Source organism: Heloderma suspectum, chromosome 17 (assembly GCF_057233095.1).
Source record: "Heloderma suspectum isolate Gila_16-S chromosome 17, 16-S_ref, whole genome shotgun sequence".
Classification (NCBI taxonomy): domain Eukaryota; kingdom Metazoa; phylum Chordata; class Lepidosauria; order Squamata; family Helodermatidae; genus Heloderma; species Heloderma suspectum.
Window position 1 is genome coordinate 18,477,940 of NC_139474.1, and position 21,480 is coordinate 18,499,419.

General features: G+C 50.5%; 1 protein-coding gene across 5 annotated transcripts in view; it reads right to left on the minus strand.

Annotated features, from left to right (window-relative positions):
• The window catches only part of CERS2 (ceramide synthase 2), a 50,495-nt gene extending 37,141 nt beyond the window's left edge, over positions 1-13,354 (minus strand). The window contains exon 1 of one of the 5 annotated variants that reach the window (XM_084823425.1): positions 13,105-13,354. Coding sequence is in view for 1 of the 5 variants with exons in the window: in XM_084823424.1 (XP_084679550.1) it covers positions 3,064-3,125 (62 nt within the window). In the remaining 4 variants the exon portion in view is untranslated. Of the gene's footprint in view, positions 1-3,063; positions 3,200-12,173; positions 12,260-12,891; positions 13,022-13,104 lie in introns of those variants that run through there. The other 4 variants (XM_084823427.1, XM_084823429.1, XM_084823428.1 and 1 more) reach the window with 4 other exon arrangements.
• Between the last annotated feature and the right edge of the window lie 8,126 nt (positions 13,355-21,480).

Sequence of the window (21,480 nt, forward strand, 5' to 3'; positions counted from 1 at the left end):
CAAGCGTCAAGGTGGACTTGACCAAAGTTTTCACGGAGGGAAAAGCCCAGTGGATGGGAGATGGACTGAATATGGAGAGGGCGGGGAAGTAGCAGGAGTTCCAAAAGAGGGAATCAAGATTCCATGCCTCATGAACAGGGCCTGAGGAGAGAAAGGCTGGAAGGAGGGAGAGGAACACGTTCCATCTTGGACACAGCGACTTTGAGTTGACAACAGGGCACCCACGCACAAGCAGCGGAAAGGTAACCGGAGCTGCAGAACTGGACGGAGGTTTGAGGGAAGAGGAGAGGTGGGCACTGCAAGCATGAAGGCAAAGCTGAACGCTATGGGGCGTAAGCTATGGGGCGTGAGGAGCAAGACACAGAGAGGGACGAGCAGAGGGCCAAGAACAGATCCCCCAGGGGACCCCCCAACGAAGAGAAAGAAGGCAGAGGAAAAGCTTCCCCAGCTTTGGTGGTTTTTCAGATGCTGCTGGACCAGCAGAGAAGAGAACCACGATTGCCAGGTTGTGGTGGGATGGTTGACGTATAGAAACACTGGCAGGCAGGCAGGCAGGCAGGCAGGACCAGCAGAGAAGAGAACCACGGAGACAATGATTAACCGGCATCGAAGGCAAGCACGAGTTGAAGGGCACATCCAGGACCTTTGGAGCGGACCATGAGGCGATCCCCAGCCATTTTGGAGAGGGCACGAGGCAGACAGTAGCAGGACAGGGTGGGCTCAGGAGGGGTGGCGGGGAGAGAACGGCGAGAGCGCAAGTGGGGGTCTCTTCGGAGGCAAAGAAGGAAGGTGACAGGGTGGATGTAAGTTAGAGGGGATGGATCAGGGGAGAGTTTTTTGGGGGGGAGAGGGGGAATAGTGGTCTGTCTGAACACAGTCGGGAAGGAGCCAGAGGGGAGCTGATAAAGTGTCGGAGAAGGAAAATGGGGTAGTTCACAGCTGGCTGGTGGGATGCCAGTTCCGAGTAGCGAGAATTCGGAGCTCTCTCTAAGAGGGTTATGTGTGGAAGGGGGAGACGGCCATCTCTCGCTGGCATGGTCTGGCTGTCCTCCCCCTTCCTGTCTTTTCTAGCGTTCGAGGCGGGAGAGAGCGACCATCGTTTGAGCGTGTCGCAGGCGATACAATCGAACAGGGCTGGGCAGAAAGGGGGTCTCCAGACCTTTGGGCTTTCAACCCTTGGCCGTGATGGCAGGGGCTTCGGAAGTCCAAACCATCTGGAGATCTACCTTCCGGCCACCCCTGCAAAGGAGGCCCAGCTTCGCCTCATGATGCAGAGTCCTTCTTGCATCCCGCTGCCCTGGGGTCAAACAGCTTCCCCTCCCCAAAGCAGGATGAAAACCTGCAAACTGTGGGTGGCCCCGTATGTCCCGTTCCCGATGTGCATCGAAAGACAGAAGCTGGGAGCTGGAAGGCAAAGCTGGAAATGTCATGTGTGAATGTGGCCAGTGCAGGCCTCCAACAGGCACAGCCAGAATGGGGGCTGAGCTGGCTGTCGGGAGGGGCAGGCCTGGGTTGGCCGGCAAAAGGTGTGAGCAAGCCTCGAGACCAGTGGGAAAGGAGTGTCTGTGCCGCAGAGACCGGCGCCATGGATGGAGCACATTAATAGCGGTGTCAGAACACTTCCTTCGCAAGCGGAAGGTCCCAGGTGAGCATCCCAGAACCTCCAGCTAAGAGGCTCGAGCAGGATGGGATGGGATGGGATGGGATGGGATGGGATGGGATGGGATGGACCACCCTGCGCTCAGCAGCCCAGAGAACAGGCCTCCCCCAACTCAGGGCTCTCCCCCAACTCGCTGGACCCCCACCAGCCCCAGCCAGCATGCCTGGGGATGATTGGAGTTGTAGTCCAAAACATCTGGAGGGCTGCCAGGTTAGACAAAGGCTGCAGCAGGCATGAGATGATAAGAGCATTAGAGGAGCCCTGCTGGATCAGACCAAGGGTCTATGTAGTGCAGCCTTCTGTTCACACAGTGGCCAACAGGAAACCCACAAGCAGGACACATGTGCAACAGCACTCTCCTGCCCATGTTCCCCAGCAACTGGTGTACACGGGCATGCTGCCTCTGAAACTGGAGGGAGCATGTAGCCATCAGGACTAGTAGCCGCTGGTAGCCTTCTCCTCCAGGGATTTGTCTAACTCCCTTTTAAAGCCACCCAAATTGGTGGCCATCACTATGTCCTGTGGCAGTGAATTCCACCACTTAACTCTGTGCCGTGGGAAGAAGGACTTCCTTTTATCTGCCCTGAATCTCTCCCCCCGCATCAGCTTCATGGGATGACCCCACTGGATTCTAGTATTATGAGAGAGGGAGAAAGATGTCTCCCTCACCACATTCTCCACACCAGGCAAAATTCTGTACACCTCCATCATGCCTCCCCTCACTCGCTGTTTTTCCAGGCTAAACAATCCCAGCTGTTGTCACCTTCCCTCATAAGGGAGATATTCCAGCCCCTTGACCATTTTAGTTGCCCCTTTTCTGCCTTTTTTCCAGCTCTACAATATCTGGAGCAATCCCTGGCTGCACGGACAAAGGGTTCTTTCCTGGGCAAAAGGTAATTCCCCATTTCCTTTTGTCTCCAGGGCTTTGGAGCAGGAAGGATGGAGAGTGAGGGCCGAGAAGCCCACAAGTGGAGGATACTACAAAATATCAGAAAACTGTAATGGTTGTTCTCAAAAGATGCTTGCGGTTAATTACCTCCGTGGAAGAAACGAGATATGCAGCAAATCTCTGCAATATGTATTTAGATATGCAGTTGTTGCTGAGCAAAGTCAATTTAATTTTTTAAGAAGCACATTTAAGCTGGTGAAAAACATCTTCTGCATCGCAGGACACAGGATGTGAGTTGGGGAGAAAACACTTATCCAGCTTTGCAGCCTACCCTAAATACTTTCCCTGCCCGTCACTTAACGCCAAATGCAAGAGTGCCCATTTCCTTTGGAGAAGCAATGCCGGACTGCACAAGACAACTTTTTTTTTATTATTATTAAGAGGAATAAATAGTGAATCATCAGTGCCACACGGGCCTTCAGCCATCTTTGTGGCCCCCCCCATGGGTACTCACCCTTTCTCCACAGAGCGCTGCACAGCCCCACTGTCAAAATAAAGGCGGCACAAGCGGGTCATTAAGATGTAACACCTACAAGCATAGATGACCAAGCTAGAAACACACCCAAGACAGCTCACTTCTGAAGCTTTCGATAAGACCTATCTAGCTGTTCTAGCATTGCCACGTTCCACCCTTCTCCATTATTTAATCACCCAGCCACCAAGAGAAGGTTGAGGTGAGGACCTGTAAGAAGTCCAGGCCTTCACAGATAGCAAGACGGAGCCTCTCCAAAAGCTGCCAGAAATCGGCTCGTTTACCTCTGGGGAGAGTAGAGTGCGCCCATGAACACAAAGCTGTAAATGAGAGTTCAAGGTGATCCTGGGATACCTGAAGCCCAAATTTCAGGCATTGTTTTCTGCAGACTGAGAATGGGGAACAGCCTCCAGTCACAGCACCCAAGAACGTCACATTGTAGAGTGTGACTTGAAAAGAACAACACTCTTCCTGTGAGGGATGCGCCATGTGAGTCACCATTCTTGCCACGCCTTCCAAATTAGGCAGAGGTACAGCCAGAACAGTGAGTCACACAGAGACCCAACGGCCACCCTCTTCTGTTGTGGGTTAATTCGGACGTGTCACAACACTGGGAACAACTGAATGAACCAACTGCATCCTCATGTAGGATTAGCCACTCACATCCATCAGAAGCCAGTTGGCACCAGGGGCGGGCACAAGTTGGGTTTGTGGGATTTTCGTTTTCTAAAATGAAGGTCGGCCCCTTGGAGCCTAGAGCAAAAGACATCCATGCAGAATTAAAGCCCTTTGAGCCCAGGAAGTTGTTTTGAGGGCCAGAACTGAACTTTTCAAGGGGGATTGCAGGGAAGGGTTAACTCTCGCTTTCCCATATGCTGCAACACCCCCTCCTGCCAGAAAACCCCCCACCTTCCACTGTGTGGCAATTAAGCTTAGAGAAAAAACAACTTTCCCCATTGGTTTGGGATGATCTGGGTCAGGGTGCAAATTCATTGAAGAATCTATTCTACCTGAAATGATTTGGAGCAGAAATTAACTGGCTGGCTTTGCCTCTGTGAAATGTAAAAACGTCTGAGCAAATTATTTCTTTGTAAATTTGCATATACAGATATAAATTAGCATAGGCAGATTTGTGTCCTAATCTCTTCAGGGCCTATTTGCAAAGCTCCGCGTCACCCCCACAACAGTGGTCTTCATTTCAGGAATATAAATTCAAAGTGATCTTGATAGGCTGGAGCGCTGGGCAGAAAACAACAGAATGACATTTAATAGGGATAAATGCACCTAGGAAAAAGAAATCCAATGCACAGTTACAAGATGGGGGATATGTGGCTCAACAACACTACAAGCGAGAAGGATCTTGGAATTGTTGTCGATCACAAGCTGAATATGAGCCAACAATGTGATGTGGCTGCAAAAAAGGCCAATGCTCTTTTGGCCTGCATGAAGAGAAGCATTGCTGCCAAATCATGTGAAGTACCTGTTCCCCTCTACTCAGCACTGGTTAGGCCTCATCTGGAGTACTGTGTCCAGTTCTGGGCACCACACTTTAAGAAGGATGCAGATAAGCTGGAGCGGGTTCAGAGGAGGGCAACAGAGATTATCAGGGGACTGGAAACAAAGCCCGATGAGGAGAGATGGAAAGAACTGGGCATGTTTAGCCTTGAGAAGAGAAGACTGGGGAGAGATAGGATAGCGCTCTTCAAGTCCTTGAAAGGTTGTCACAGGGAGAAAGGCCAGGAAAGGCCATCTCTTCTCAATCATCCCAGAGTGCAGGACACGGAATAATGGGCTCAAGTGACAGGAAGCCGGATTCCGGCTGAACATCAGGAGAAACTTCCTGAGTGTCAGAGCAATACGACAATGGAACCAATTACCTGGGGAGGTGGTGGGCTCTCCCGCACTGGAGGCCTTCAAGACGAGGCTGGACAGCCATTTGTCAGGGATGCTCTGATTTGGATTCCTGCATTGAGCAGGGGGTTGGACTCAGTGGCCTTGTAGGCGCCTTCCAACCTTACTATTCTATGAGCCTATAATTCTATAGGTAATTTTGCTGCTGCTCTTGTTAAACAATTGAGAGCCAGAAATCCTTAGCTATCTACTTCAAATCACCCGAGATCCACCAGCAGATCCTGAGCTACCTTCTGCCCACCCACAGATTAGCCTTATTCCAGGCCGGAGACTCACCCAGAGGCAGAATGGACAGCCTCTAGGGAGGGCAAGCAGTTTCCAGCCCCCAGCAGCCTGTTTTTTAACCATTTGCTTCAGCGCATGGCTAGGCAGTTACCGTTCCAAACCTGAAGGTCCGGGTCACACACGACTCAGCAAGATCTGTGCCTCGGATCCCCCATCCCTCCTCCACCAGCATGCTCACTCGCTTGCATGGTATTCCCGGTGACCATAGGCGACCAGCAAGCACTCAGATACAAGGCTGGTGTGAAAGTGGAGCCATTTTCAACGCTTTGACTCTTAACACCATTCACGCTCCCAGATCCAAAGACAGAGGTCATTCGGCCGCCAACCACAGAGAAGTTAGGGGTGGGGAGGAATTGATTGAGGCTTACAAAAGCACGCACAGTGCAGAGAAAGAGAGACATTTTTCTTCCCCTTTTCTGACTCTAGAACTCAAGGTCAGCCAATGAAGCTCAAGGGTGGTGGGAGCTTCAGGACAGACCCCTTCCCCGAAAAAGTACATCTCCCTACACAGCACATAAGGGACGTGCGGGATTCACTGCCACAAGATGTCATGAGGGCTGCGAACTTTAAAAGGGGATTAGAGAAATTTGCCGAGAAGAAGGCTATCGAGAGCGACGACTCATGATGGCTGCATGCGACTGCCAGGACCAGAGACAGTATACATGGGCGAGAGGGTGCTATTGCACTCCTGTCCTGCTGCTGGGGTTCCCGCTGGGGCAGTGGGTCAGCACCTGTGGGCACAGAATGCTGGACTAGATAGAGCCGTGGTCTGATCCAAAAGAACTTTTCCGGGGTTCTTATGCCCTAAACCCGGCCTTCCGCTCTCCAGGTGTGTTTGGAATTGCGGTCCAAACACACCCGGGGGGTCCCAGGTTGGGGAACGCTCCCAAAGCCATGCTTGCGACATCTGCTCAGCGCCACCTGCGTGATGGGCAATGTTCAGGAGGGTACATTATCTGGAACTGGGGGCAGGGAGAGAAACTGCCTGGCCAATGGCCCCCTGCCACTAGGATCCGGAGCTTTCGAGCGACAAAGGAGTGCCTACGGGGTGGGAAAAATCTATACGGCCTGCTTTGAAGCTCGCTTCTTTGGCAACTGCCCGCCCACACTCAAGATCCGAAGTGGGAGGCAGTGGCTGGCAGCCTCCATGAAGAGCATTACAAGTGGCCTGCTTGGCTCAGATCAAAGGTCCCTCCAGCCCAGGATTTGAACTCGGACAGCAGCCAGCCAGATGCCCCTGGGAAGTTCATGGAGCAGGAGGCAATGAAAATAGGCTTTCTGTTATTTAATGCTAGCATCCAGCACTCCGCAGCGGAACATCTCTGGTGCAACCTGCTCAGAATCCCTCCTCGAGAGCCGCCTTTCCCCAGGAAACCCTTGAGAAAAATGAGACCCCTACCAACAGATGACAACTTTTGGGATTACAACTCCCGCCATCCCACGCATTAGCCACACTGGCCTGGGGCTGATGGGACTTGCAACCCCAAATTACTTGGACGGTGTCAGGCAGGGGAAGGGGCTATGTTAGGCCTTCACCCCCAACCTCAGTTTGTGTGTAACTCTACATTTATTTTCCCATGCGACAAAAGGTTTGATTGTAAGGTCCTGGGGGCAGGGAGCTAGGTGGGTTTTTTGTTTTGCTTGATTTGTCCGTGTCGTAAGACAGGGATTTCGAATTCAGTTTCAGAGAAGCTCTCAGGGGCTACATTCCCATGATGGGCAGGGATGAAGGCAAAAGGGTCAGTGCCAAAAATACCTGCATATTTTATCTTAAAGCCAGTAAATAAACCTTAGGAGAGGCATTTCAGTAAACCTTGAAACACACACACACACACACACACACACACAGTCCCTTTGCAGCTAAAGTCAGTTGCTGATAAACAGAGTACTTCGACTGCTTGCCACAGAGAATTAACCATTGACAAGGAGTCGGGGATCTGGAAAGCCTGCGACTGCCTTTCCCAGCTCAAGAAAGCAGCAACAGCTGGAAGAAAAGTGGAAGGAGCTGGCCCAACCCCACAGAACTTCACGGTTAAGAACATGAAAAACCGCATTACCAGTTTGCAGCAGAGGCAAGAATCACACAGAGGACCTCCTGGTGCAGAGATGGGCAACCCAGCGCCATCCAGGTGTTTTGGACTACAACCTCCATCATCCCCTACCATGCTGGCTGGGGGTGAGGGGAGTTGTAGTCCAGTGCAGGGCACTGGAAGGACCTAAGTGTTCTCACCTATGTCTTAGCCACTATGCCACACTATTTTGGGGCTCCCGGTTTTTAGGACACAGCCTAGAGGCAACCAGATAAGGTGCCTGAGTGCTTGCCTGGCCTGCAGAACACTGGTGGTCCACAGCTTCCATTTAGGAGGTCCACAGAACGGTTGTGGAAGAGTTGGGAATATCTATACTCGGCCCTCCACTTGATCTGGTAGTTTCTTCTGTCAACAGAGATGGAGGCCATTTGGGCCAGGGCCGGATTATTCAATTCAATTTTATTGCATTGACAACCAGTTATTTGCAAAACAATGAACAGCTAAAACTTATTTAAATTAAACCACCACCAGTTACCTCCAGAAATTCAACAACCCTTAAAATTTAATATTTAAAACCTAATACCAAACCATTTCGTCTTATTTTACCTTGAACTACGCACAATTTGGGGGTTTGAATTCAAAGCCCCTTGTCTGACTTTCAAAGCAGAATTAATATAGGGCCGGATTATTAAACAGGGTGATGAGGTTCCAGCCCAGGGTTCGTGATTTTCATAATATAGCAGTGCCTTTGACAACGGGGTTGGTGCCGAAGAAAAATAATAATAAAATAACAATACGAGTTAAATAATAATAAATAAATAATAATACGAGTTAAATAATAATGCGAATTAAAATAAGACGAGTTAAAATAATAATAATACGAGTTAAAATAATAATAATATGAGTTAAATAATAATATGAGTTATTAATAATAATAATTATTTAATAATAAATAAATAATAATACGAGTTAAAATAATAATACGAGTTATGCGCTTTGACTTGGAGTACAAAGAAAAACGCTGCACCCTCAAAGACATTGATCATTTTTGCCACTGGGCATATTCTTCTTGGGGGGGGGGGTTGATAACGCAGGTTGACTCTGATCAAGACATACCATTTTACGGTCCACGCTTCCAGAGAGCTGGCACGTGTGTGTCGGTAGGAGGTCTGGGCCTCAGAACAGAGGTTTGAAACTCAGGTGTGGCCTGAAAGGCAGCCAGGTTGTAGCCCCCCAGGTGGGTAGCCAACCCAGGGAACTTTGGAGTGGGTGGAGATGAAGCAAGGGGGGGGGGACTGAGCACAGGGGAAGGGAGAAGAGGTTCTTCCAGATCTCATAGGCTAATGAGGATGTCCCCCCCACCCCCAAGCAGCTTGCTTTCCTTCAAACCTCCAATGCCTTGCTATAGAACATCTACTCTGAGGGACTTGTGGGGTGCGTGCCCCTTGCTTTTGCCTCTGGGATGGAGGGCACCCCTTTAAAAATGAAATGGGAGGGATTAAGTAGCAGAAAACAAGAGGGGAGAATACACAGAGATCTATGGATGATATACAGACCTTCTTTAAAAGCGTCTGATTCATATCAAAGCCTAGTCAGTTTCCAGTTTGCCCCAAAGCTGCCAACTCAACCATTTCTGGAGAACTGGAACTCAAATCCCACCTCTGACACAGGCTCACTTTAGGCCCTTGGGAAGTTAATCTCTCTGTCTACACTGGAGCTCTCACATTTGAGGTGGCACAGCCCTGAGGAGGAAGAATGGATTGTACCACTTCAGATGGTAGTGGGAACATATTGCTTTTTCTTCTTCTTCTTCTTTTAAGCTTATCGTGTTTGGTTGGTTTTAAAAGCTCTCTGCAAGGAAAAGATATGCCAGCAGTTAGAGAGCTGGGTGAGGATTTTTCTCCCTGCTGTGCTCACTTTCTATCAGCAAAGCATTAAAAAAAAACCAGTATGAACTTCAAAGTAAATGATGGAATTTGCTGCCAGGAGAAGCAGCAAAAGGCATGGCTTTAATTCATGGAGGGTCTACCATGGTGGCTGTATGGGACCTCCACATTCAGAGGCAATCTACCTGGGGAAACCAGCTGCAGGGGATCAACAGTGTGTGTGTGTTTGGGGAGGGGAATCTCTCACCTCCAGGTCCTGCTGGTGGCCTTGCCAGAGGAATCTGGCTGACCCCTGTCAGAAACAGGATACTAAAGTAAGGCCTGATCTGGCAGTGACACTGCTCTGCCTCCTGACAACTCGACTCCCTCATTCTCCTGCAAGCAGGATTCGATACCATGGTTCTGTGTGCACGTAACACCCCCTCCCGCCACCAATTTGGGAACTGGGGACAACAGTGGTTCACCTCAGCTCAGCCTTCTCCAAGCTGGCGGCCTCCAGATGTGTCGGACCGCAAGTCCCATCATTCCCAGCCAGCTGGGAATGATGGGACCTGCAGTCCGACTCATCTGGAGGCCGCCAGCTTGGAGAAGGCTGCCTCACAGGGGCGTAGGGAGGACAAACCACCACAGCTGTGATGAGAAAACAATTCCCCATGAAAACCACCGCAGAAAAGCTAAGGAAAGAAAGAGAGGCTGCTTGTCCTTTCTTGCCTTGAGGTTCGCTCCTCTCAGCTTTGCCTGAGGCATCCATCTTGCTGTCATCAGGCCAGCCTCGGAGGATGCAAATAAGGTCAGTTGGGGGGGGGTGTCTGGCTCTGGGTTGCTCTCATCACGGCCAGCCTCGGAGGATGCAAATAAGGTCAGTTGGGGGGGGGGGCTCTGGGTTGCAGCAGGCCCAGCTATCTGTCCCACCCCCATCACAAACCTCCCGTCATGTCAGTTCCTGCCAGGAGTCTGGGTAGCCAAGCCAGCCTCATCAACGACAGCCCCCCCCCCCCCGCTCGGCTCAGGACTTTGACATGGGCAACAGGTAAAATGGAAAACTTTCCACCGGATTTGCAGAGCTTTCGCTCAGCCTTGCCAACTGTGAAATCATAATTTTTTGTAAAAAAACCCCACACGATTAGGGTGCTTCAAGGAGGTAGGGCTGTGGGGCTAACTGCCATCAGGAAGGAGAAACTGGGACCAGGGCTGGGCTGGGGCGTTTTGACCTCCACAGCCAAACCCCCCCCCCCGCCCCAGCAAGAAGACACCAACTTAAAAAGAGGAAACCTGCTTCCTTTTAAACCTGAATCCGTTGGGGGGGGGGAGGTGGGGTAAGGAGAAGGGAAGAAACCCAAACCTAACATTAGGGCCATTGTCAATCATCCACTCTGTTCCTGCAGATCTGGCTCAATTTTACATTTTTCATGATTAAAACAGAACACAACACACTAGTCCTTATGATCATCATAGCTTCTTTTCTTTTTCTTTTACCCTACACAGCGATGCTTTCATTTCCAGAGCAACTGTAATTGAGCAGTCACACAGAGAACAATCACGATTCTATTTCTACAAGACAGCTTCGCCTCTAGTTTAAAAAACATATGCGGTCGCCGTTATTCTGGGCTGCCCCCAAAGGCTCTGCTTGGGGTGGGGTGGGGTGGGGGGTTGTTTTAACCAAGCGCATCTTTCGCCCCTCCTGTCTCCCTCCCAAAACCAAAAGGTAGGCCTTGATGAAGGGAGTTGGAACAGACATGGACACATCATTTTGCTTTCACAGGGAGAGGAGGCAGGCAGGATGTGCAGAGATATATGGGCGATTTGATCGGAAACGAAGCTCTTTTCCCCCAGCCCGATGGGACTCTGTCCCCAAAAGGTGCGCTAAAGTTATAAAAGTGGGTCGGCGAAGCCCTGGTGTAGGCCGCAAAAGGAGAATGGCACTTCCTGGATCTAGCAGAAAGGGAGAGAGAGAGAAAAAGCACATTCTAAAAGACACACGCGCATTTCCTGAGCTGTTGAATATCCCACAGGGCTGCACTGCACACCCTGCAAAAGACCAGAGAAACCACCCTGACCCATCACACACAGCTCTGAGGCACTGATCGAAGACAGAGATATCGCACCATCTCGGATAACAATGCTAAACACACACCTCTCTGTCCTTGCCGCAAGGACCCCCCATAAACCAGGCGACAAGCGAAAAAGCTCCCTGGCGATAGTGTCTGAGATTTAAAATGGTTCTTCACACCAGGCATTGCCCCTATCCCTATTTTGCCCACACACTTCTCAAAGCAAAAGGCCCAAGAACAGGCAGGAGCGGACTTGAGGCTTGTAGGCTCTGCTTTCAGAGCATTATTGTTAATTATTCTTATTCTACTAGAGAACCTTATTGCCTGGTGCAAAACGGCGTATACACTTAGAAGTCAAGAATTCTGACCCCAGGAATTTTGTTTCTAAGTGCTAGGGTTGGATGCAGCACGCACAAAGGTCCGCTCCAGAACCCCCCCACCCCCAGGATTCTTCATTTGAGCAGTATGAGTTATGGGGTGGGGGAATTATTAGGTTGCTGCCATGAGTCCGAAAACCTTGCCGAGCGACTGAGACCCGCCCAGAACAGGAGATCCAGATCCCACGTTTTCTGCCCATCCCTGGCAGAACGAAAGTCTCTTGCCACACCTCACAGCCCGAAGAGGACAGGAGAAAATAAGCCAAGAACAATCCAGACCGATTCTCTCCTTCTCCAAACCCGACATTTAAAATACATATTTTGCTCCTCCCAAGAATACCTTCGTTCTGTCCACCCCAGTCTTTTTCATATAAAAAATAAAACTTTTTTTTTTTTTTAAGAAAAGGAAGAAAAATAAAGCAGGAAGGGCGGGGGAGGGGGGAGAATCTGCTACAGATGGAGATTTGAGAAGTTCCTTCCAGCTTTATAATTATTTGGAATTATTTTTGAGAAACCACTGACGCTATATACTAAAAAAAAACACAAGCTTACTTATCCAAAGAGGGGACAGAGAGAGACAGCGTTACCTCCAGTTCTTCTTTTTAGCAATGAATCAGATTCTTGTGAAATGTTACGAAGTGGAAGGAGGAGAGAGAGAGACGGAGGGGGAAAAAAATGTGGCCGAGGACGCAAAAGAAAAAGCAAAGAAAAACACAGCAACCCCCGTGTCAAACTTAGTCATTCCGAGCAGGTATATGAGCCACAGCGCAAGGAACACACCCCATTGCAAAGTAACAGTTTCAGCCAGCGATCGCAGCAGAAGCGCGCGAAGAGGCCAAAAAAAGCTCCAATCCCATGCACCTTTACTTGGAAGTAAGCACAGTTCAAACAGCGGGGCTTGCGTCCGAGTAGACGTGCAAAGGATTGCTCCGTGCGCAGCGGCCAAGCCCGAAAAGCGTCCGGTTACTTAGGGAAAGCCGGGGGGGGGGGGCTTACTCCCGAGTAAACACACCACGCAGCGGATCGGGAGCCGGGCGGTGCAAACGCCGGCAGCATTACTTCCCGAGGGGGGAAGTAAACAAACACGTAAAAAGGCTCAGGAGGGTGCGATTATATTGCATTTCTCCACCCGTAAAAACAAATAGACCCCGATGCATTTCAATTTCTGCTTTCGTGAATGGGGGGGGGGGAGAAAAAGAGACCCCCCCCCCATCCCATCCCATCCCATCCCATCCCAGTTTCTCACCGCAAGGACTCAAAAGAAACTTGCCTGGTTGGGAATCAAGTGAAATTAACCAATCTAGCCAATTTCATGAGAAAGAGACAAAGTTGCGAATGGGTGAAACCTCCATCCGCTGCCAATTTGTCCGGATCCTCAAAGGGTTACAGAAGGAAGGAAGGAAAGAAAGGAGAAAAAAACTTGTTACAAGGGAGGAAGAGAGCGGAAAAAAAAAGGGGGGGGAATCCAGTTTGTTACACTCACGTTTGGAAGGGAGGAGAGAACAGGAGGAAGTAAAAAATACTCGTATGTTTTCTCTCTCTTTTGCTTTGGTGTCTGGTCCCCTCTGATCCTTCTTGGGGGGGTCTCTGATCCTCCTCTCCCTTGTTCCAGGAGGGGAAGGGGGAAAAGAAAAAGAAGGGGGGAAATTTAAGAAAAAAAGGGGGGGGAAGGAAGCGGGGCTTGGAGGGTTAGGGAAAATGACGTTGCTCGAGGGGATCAAATTATCAGCTCCACAGAACCGGAGAGCTGCCCATTTTTGCCAGTCCCGTGAATGGAGGCCTTAGCAATCGACTGCGGAGCGAGAGAGCGGGGGGCGGGGGGGCACGCAGGGCTGCACTTTTTCACTCAGCCTCGCTCGGGCAGGGGGGGGCTGCAGTTTGCAGAAGGGGGGGGCAGAGCAGCTGTCCATCAGGCAGAGGTGGGGCGCTCGCTCCCTGCTAAGAGCAGGAGGGCACTTTGCATGTGCGCAAGAGGGAGTGACTTAATGAGGGAGCTTTTCACCCCCCCTCCTCTTTCCACTCCCCCCACCCCGGCCTGACTCATCACCTCTGACGTGAATTCTCACAAACAGCAGATGATGGGGGGGGAGGGAAGAGAAGAAGAAAGAACCACCCCTCCTGTGTCTGGGCTGTACCATTTCAGACTGTAAGGGGGGGGGAGGGCTCAAACTATTAAAATGCTCCCCCATGTGCAAAACAGAGAAAGAGGTCGCTACACTGAGCGAGTTCGCATCTGCGGGAAAAGCCTAGACTTGGTATTGGGCGCTACGTTAGCTGTGTATGTATAGGGATTATATTATTATTATTATTTTAATGTTGGCATGGAAGAAAGTGCAAAAGAGCCAGGGCAGAAAAGGACAACCAACCGTGATCGAGCGGCTGGAGCAAGTGCCCCCCACCCCCGAGGAAGGGCTGCAGAATTGGGGGCTTTTTCGTTCAGCAAAAAAAAAAAAAAAGGCAATTAAGGACGGAGGTGTATCAAAGGATGCCTGGTGTGGAGAAACAGGACAGAGGTCTGCAAACGGCGGCCCTCCCGATATTTGATGCACTGCAACTCCCGTCGTCCCTGGCCGCTGGCCCTGTTGGCCGGGCTGATGGGAATTGGAGTCCAACGACATCGAGAGGGGCTGCAGGCCCTCCAACTCCGTGCTAAATGGACCCTGTTTTGGAAGGGCTTGTAGTCCGAGTGGGCAGATCTGATGCTTTGCCTGCACTAAGCGTCTATCATTCACATATGTAGGGGATGCCTATGCCTCCTTTTACGAGCATCATTGAAATATAACACGCATACAAAACAGCACAGTTACAAAACTAATTTTAACAAATCTCCAGTTGAAAGTTTCTCCCCAGGGTTGCACAAATGACCTCTTAAAACTCTCCACCTCCTTTTGAAAGATGAAGTGAGGGAGGGGGCACCATCCTTCCGAATATCTCCAGGGGGAGGAGAAATTCTCCCACAGGTTCTTGAGGGTGCAACTCGCCCTTGGCAGCGGGCCGGCACTTCTTCTTGTTCCTTTAGCCACCACGGCACACCGCCACAGCAGCAACTCTGTGGGCCAGCCGGGGCATTGTAGGAAATCCAGAAAAGGTGGTGTACATTTGGAGAAAGTTCTGCAAAGTTACCCATTTCCAAAGGGGGGCGGGAAAGAAGAAAAAGAAAAGTCTGAGACATTCTCTTTGAAAATGCCTTGTGAAAAAATGTGGCTCAGGTCTAGTAGTCCTCTGGTTTGTTTGTTTCCTTTATATCCTGCCTTTCCTCCAGAAAGCGTAAGGCAGCATATGTGATCCTCTTCCTTCTCTCCATTTTATTGTCACAACAACCCTGCAGGGTAGGTTAGGCTGACAGTGGCTGCCCCAAAGTCACCCAGTGAGCTCCGTGGCCGAGTGGGGACTAGAACCCGGATCTCCGGAGTCCTAGTCCAATGCTCTAACCACTATACCAAGCACATAAAGAGAAAGTTTGTTAAGGGCTTCTTCTGTCATACACACACACACACACACAGCACAGTGGGGCTTATTCCTACACCTGTTCACCTGGGAGCACACCCTGTTGAGCACAGTTGGATTTACTTCTGAGTGGATATCTAGAGCAGGGGTGCAGAATCTGGTCCAGCTGGCATAGGCCCCCTAACCCTGCCCCAGGGCCTGAGAGCTCATATGTGTGAAGAACAGAGCTTGCCTAAGCACGTACAGAGGACTTTCCCCCTGCCCTCTTCACTGAATAGCCACATTCTGCTCCTGTTTGGCTATTTATTCCAGGCCCTACGCTAACTACTTCTGACCAGTGGCAGCTTTGGAAGGTTTTTTTTCTCTGCAAGCATCTGCACAGGGTCAATTCCTCCTGGAAATCTAGGCCAGTGAGAGCCCCTGTGCCTCATGGACTGGATAGCTGGGTTTCATATAAGCCCTCTTATATGACCTCAGTTTCCCCACTAGGTGCCTGCTCTTCCTTTCTTCTCAATGTAGGCAGGTTCCCAACCGGACAAACAAAATATTAATAATAAAAACCCAATGGGGAGGGTGTTCCGTAAGTGGGGGGATGCCGCCACCGAAAAGACCCTGGAGAGGGAGAGAAAGAGCATTGCAGGGGAGAAAGAGAGGGTGTGTGTGTGTGTGAATAGGGTCGCCAACTTTTTTTCTGGCACAGCTCCTCCGCCTTTTTAAGAGTTGTGTGCTAAGCCAAATTTCAGCAGACAAAGCTGGTTTACCCTCCCCAGCAATACAAAAGCAGTGATGGGCAGTGGGGGAATTTTACCTGCTGAGTTTTCTGCCTGCTAGGGAAGAATGTATTGGAAGCAGATGCAGAGAGAATGCCAGGTATATCTTGGGGCTTTCCTGCAGCTGGCAAGGAACTGGGTCAATCGCTCACACCCTGCTCTTTGCTTCTGAGGTGATGCCTGGAGGCTATGCACAAGATCTTAAAGGCACCTCTGGGGGGGGTGGGGGGTGGATTGGCAAACCTCCATGTTCGAATAAGGGTTTGGACAGAGCCAAATTGTACTTTGTATATTGTACAAGTCCTGGCACTGAGGATGGAGTTCAGTATGGCCTTCAGGATCCAGAGAATCTGACGGATTAAATGAGGCTCTAGCCCTCATGAATATGAAGATATATCAGTGGCAGGGTTTGCCTTACAAGAGAGTGAGGAGGGGTGAGTGGGTTGATGAAGGAACAGGATGGGGGATCACCAGCTGCACCCAGAGGGCAATTAAAAGCATAGACACCATCCCTGAGCAAGGTTCTGGCAAGCTTGACCTATAGTAGTATTTATCAGTGGGTTGACAGCTGATCAGAAAAAAATGCATTGGCGTACTCGTGTGCTTTTAAAGAGCAGTTTGGTCTGCATAAATCAGCAGGTAATGTTTGTCACAGCATGAAGATAAGCACAATCACTGGCTTGTCTGCCTCTCCAGCTGTTGTGAAAGGCACAGGAGCAGCAGCTGGTTAGAAAGTTGGCAACCCTAAGACTTTTGTTCTTTGGTCCTGTGTGGGCACATCCCTGTGAATAATGGGAAACCCCGCTACAAGATAACCAGGAACCTTGACAGTTCTGGCATCTGGATTCTTGTGGTTACCTTAACGGGATTTCAAGGTGCCCATGGGCAAAGATCAGGTTGCCAAGGCAGGGCTCCTGTGCTTTAAACAAGCTGGATTGCAGCTGGGGAAGATTTGCCTGCCAGATTTGCCTATCCATGCCAAGAAAAGATTGTCCTGCTGAATTCCTGCTGGACGTGGGGGCTGTTAAATGCACATGAGTCCCACCCCAAAAGAAGTTGGCCCTGAAAATTCCTTGACCTAGTGACAATGAGGACTAGCTACATCATAAAATTAAAAATGAAACAAAACCACCCACCTTTTTTTGCTTTGTTTTTACATTTGTGCCACAACTCACTCTAGTCTCTTCACGCACCTTCAAGATGTAGCTCTGATGAGAGAGAGAGCTCACCTGCTTCTAAGGAGCCCCCTCTCTCCTAACGCGCTGATGGACCCTAACTAATGGAGATCAGGCTGCGCCAGCAGACCCCCCTTGCAAACTTCTGCCAGCCCGGCCGCTGAGGTCAACAAACCTTGTCCAAGGGTGCCGCCTGGTGGCAGTTTAGTTGGCATCCCTCTTCATGAAGCATCTTCCCCGGGAACATGGGAACATGCTCAGAGCTCCATGAAGCTACAATTCCCAGGATTCCTTGTGGGGTGGGAGACCATGACAGAACTCTCGACAAGCTCTCTCCCCTGCTGCCCATTTCAGCTGCAGGCAGTTCTCCTTCTCTGCCCCTTCCCCTGGGCAGACGCGTTGTATCGCCTCCCCCAAACTCTGGTGGGCATCGCATTCCAAACCACAGAGAGAAGCGTCCAGCTCTCAGGGCACCGTCCCTAGCCCTCAGCTCCCCCTGACTGAACATCAGCGGCCCAGCCTGGATTCGCAGCCCCCTTGGACCCAGGTCGAACCCTTTGCGTCTCCAGCCAAAAGGACATTAGGCTGGGCAAAACTGAAGCAGCTCTTCACAGAATCATAGGATCATACAATGGTAGGGTTGGAAGGGGCCTTCAAGGCCATGGAGTCCGACCCCCTGCTCAGGGCAGGAAAGCTCAATGCTTCCACTATGGAGCAAAGCCAAATCGCTAGAGTTGCCAACTTATTTAGTGGTACGCGCTCCTGTGCCTTGTTCCACAGACATGGCCTCAAGATTGTGCTTCTCTCCAAGCCAAATCACTGGGGTTGCCAACTTATTTAGTGTCACGCACTCCTGTGCCTTGTTCCACAGACATGGCCTTGAGATTATGCTTCTCTCCAAGCCAAATCACTAGGGTTGCCAACTTATTTAGTGGCACGCACTCCTGTGCCTTGTTCCACAGACATAGCCTCGAGATTATGCTTCTCTCCAAGCCAAATCACTGGGGTTGCCAACTTATTTAGTGGCACACGCTCCTGTGCCTTGTTCCACAGACATCGCCTTGAGATTGTGCTTCTCTCCAAGCCAAATCGCTAGGGCTGCCAACTTATCTATTGGCATGCGCTCCTGTGCCTTGTTCCACAGACATCGCCTCGAGATTGTGCTTCTCTCCAAGCCAAATCGCTAGGGCTGCCAACTTATCTAGTGGCATGAGCTCCTGTGCCTTGTTCCATGGACATTGGCTCGAGATTGTGCTTCTCTCCAAACCAAATTGCTAGGGTTGCCATCTTTTTAGTGGCACGTGCTCTTGTGCTTTTAACACTGGCTTGCTCTGCAGATATTACCATGGGATAGCACTCCTCTCCAACCCACAAAAAGCTTTGCCTCCAGGTTTGGACAGACCCAGCGGCCGTTCTAAAGCGCAGGTGCTGCCCTAGTGGTGTCGTGGCCTAGTCCGTGGCCACCCCTACAGGTGGCTGCCTGAGATGATTGCATGGGGTGGGGCAGAGGGAGGAGCAAACTAGCTGTGGCATGAATCCGGAGATGTCTAAAATGAGACCAGGATTTCCGGAGCATCGTAGAGCCCAGCTCTTTTGAGCAACGCTGAGAACCACCCAGCCGGCTCAGAGCACATTCGCTGCTCGTTCCAAGTGAGTTAATCGCTGCAGGAATTCCCACACCTCGCCTCTTTGAGGGACAGGGGAGGGCTGGATCTCCTGCCTGAAAGGGATCCGGTGCAGGAATGCAACCCGGCAACGTGGAGTTTTTGGCAATGTTTGCTATTGCGTCCCGGGGAGACGTCTTTTTCTGAGAAGTGAACCAGGGGGTTGTCAGCAGCGGAAAAGGTCACTCTGTCACTTGTCCGTTTCCACTGATATGACCAGTGTTAAAGAACCAGAGCAAAGCTCAAGCATCCAGTCTCCAACAGGGAACAGTGCAATGTCTCTGGGAAGCTCACAAACAGGGTATGATGACAAAGGCCCTCCCCTGTCATTTGCAATCAAAGGCAGTCTGTTTCTGGATATGGAGGCTCTACGTAGCCATCCTGGCTAATGACCCACCCTCCGTGAATTTCTCTGATGATCCTTCCCCCCACCCTGGCCCCCGTAATGACCTAAGAGCCCTGCTGGATCAGACCAAAGGTCCAGGAAGTCCAGCATCCTCTATGAAACATCAACCAGTGAGATGCTGGAATCTCCTGGAATCTCCAGGAATCCTGGAAGCAGAACAGGAGCAAACTCTGTGGGTATTCTCTGCTGAAAAAAAAGAAACATTATTGTTCAAAACTTCAGGCATTGTTAAAAATGCCTGAAACCCTGGAGAGCTGTTCCTGTTAGTCAGTGTCGACAATACTGGGCTAGATGGACCCAGGGTCTGACTTGGTATAAAGCAGCTTCCTGTGTTTCTATGGCCACCTGGGGAACCTTGGATGTACCTTGGATGTTGTGTGTAAACAGAACAGCACAATTGCTAAGCAGGTTTTGACCCGTTTGTGTTTTTTCTCCCCCTCCCGGGGGCATTAAATTACATGCATTTCATCCAAGAGAGGTCCTCTGTTACACTGTAATTATCTTTGCACAAGTTGAATTGTCGGCCCAACCTCGATACTGCTCATTTGTAACTGCGTATTCGGTTGAAGTGAAAATGTTGCGCCTTCCATTTTTGGACTTCGGGCTGGCACAGGACGTTTCTCGTTGAGGGTTCTGGATCCTTATTGGTGTCTCAGCTCTGCCATTAGTTTGCCAGGCATCTCTAGGCCTCAGGCTTCCGTCCGCAGTATGGGGCCAATCGTTTCAGCCAGCTCCACAAGGTTGTTGTAAGAACAACCTGAGAGAATGTTGCAAAAGCGTTTCATAGTGCTGATATTCACCTACAAAGCCCTAAACATCTTGGGGCCGGGTTACCTGAAGGATTATCTCCTTCCGTATATACCTGCCCCGACCCTAAGATCAACTTCAGAGTCCCTCCTCCAGTGCCTCCGCTGAATGAGGCGAGGTGGGTGGCTGCTAAGGAGAAGTGCTGGCATCCTGGCTGTGGAATCCCCACCCTGCAGAGAGGCTCACCTGGCCACCTACGTTGTGGTCTTTTCAGCACTATTTGAAGACTTTTTTTTAATTCTCCCAATCTTTTGAGGCCTTCAGTTTTTAAAATGGCATTTTTAGATCTTTGCACCGTTGCTGGCTTTTACCCTGGTTTTTACATTTTTATTTCATTTTAAACTTAAGCTTTTGATATTGTAGACTTTTCTACATGCGGCATTTATCATGTGCTCATCATTCCCCACTCGCGTTTCTTTATGGGTTCTTTAGACTAGAGGTCCGGTCCCCAACCTTTTTGGGACCAGGGACCGGTCCGTGGAAGACAATTTTTCCACAGACTCGGGGGGGGGGCGATGGGACCGGGCCGCAGTAGGGGTGTGGGAGCCCCCCTTACCTTGGGTCCGCGGGGGGGCGATCCGTCCCTCCCCCCTGGAATCCTTGTCAGCCCTGGACTCGCTGCGGAGCCGTCAGCTGGCTCCGCTGGCCGCTGGGACACAAATGGCGTCCGCATAGCGGACGCCATTTACGTCCCTGTTCTTTGCAGTAATACGCTATTACTGCAAAGAACAGGGCCGGAGCCAGCCGGCAGCTCTGCGGACTCACCATGGAGTGGAGCCGGCCAGGGCCAGCAAGGATTCCAGGGCGGGGGGGAGGGATGGATCGCTTCCCCCGCCCCCGTGGACCCAAGGTAAGTGGGGGTTCTCACACTCCTACTGCGGCCCGGTCCCTAACAAGCCACGGACTGGTACTGGTCTGTGGCCCGGGGGTCGGGGACCCCTGCTTTAGACAATGTCGTGACCCTCCCATTTCACTTCTGTGTCTAACCAGCGCTTTCGGCGAGTTTTTTTTAGAGCAGGGAAAATGCAGCATTTAATGTTGAAACCGAAAGAAAGCACAATTACCTTTTGTGGATTTGTGTTATTCTGCTCTACCACAGTGCCACCTAGAGGTTATGCAGCAGAAAAGCAGGAAAGGAAATGCTCGTGTGGTGCTCGGATCTCAATTCTCTGATGAGACCGAAAGTAGATACAGTGGATTAACAGCCTTGTGTAGAAAAGCTGTGTGTTTTACTACATGATCGTAAGGTTTGTTTTATGAAGGGCCCAGAGAGCTTTGGCTGGTGGAAGATACAGAAATGTAATAAATTCAAATAAAATAAAGGGAGCGATTAGAGTCTGTAGTGAAAGGAATCAGATCATGCCACACAGTATTATTCTTTCTCCCTGGCCACCCCCGACATCGTAAACATGCATACCTGTCAACTGACCTGCCAGGTTTGTGCTCATGCCTGGGGGGGCTGAGGAATTCTGATACTTGGCAGGGTGCCTTGCGGAAGGCAGAGACATCTTGGCTCATGTGCTGCATACCGGACTGGTTTTCCCTTTGCTCTTATCGCTGGCGGGGAGATTGCAGCGTTCCTTCGGGGTG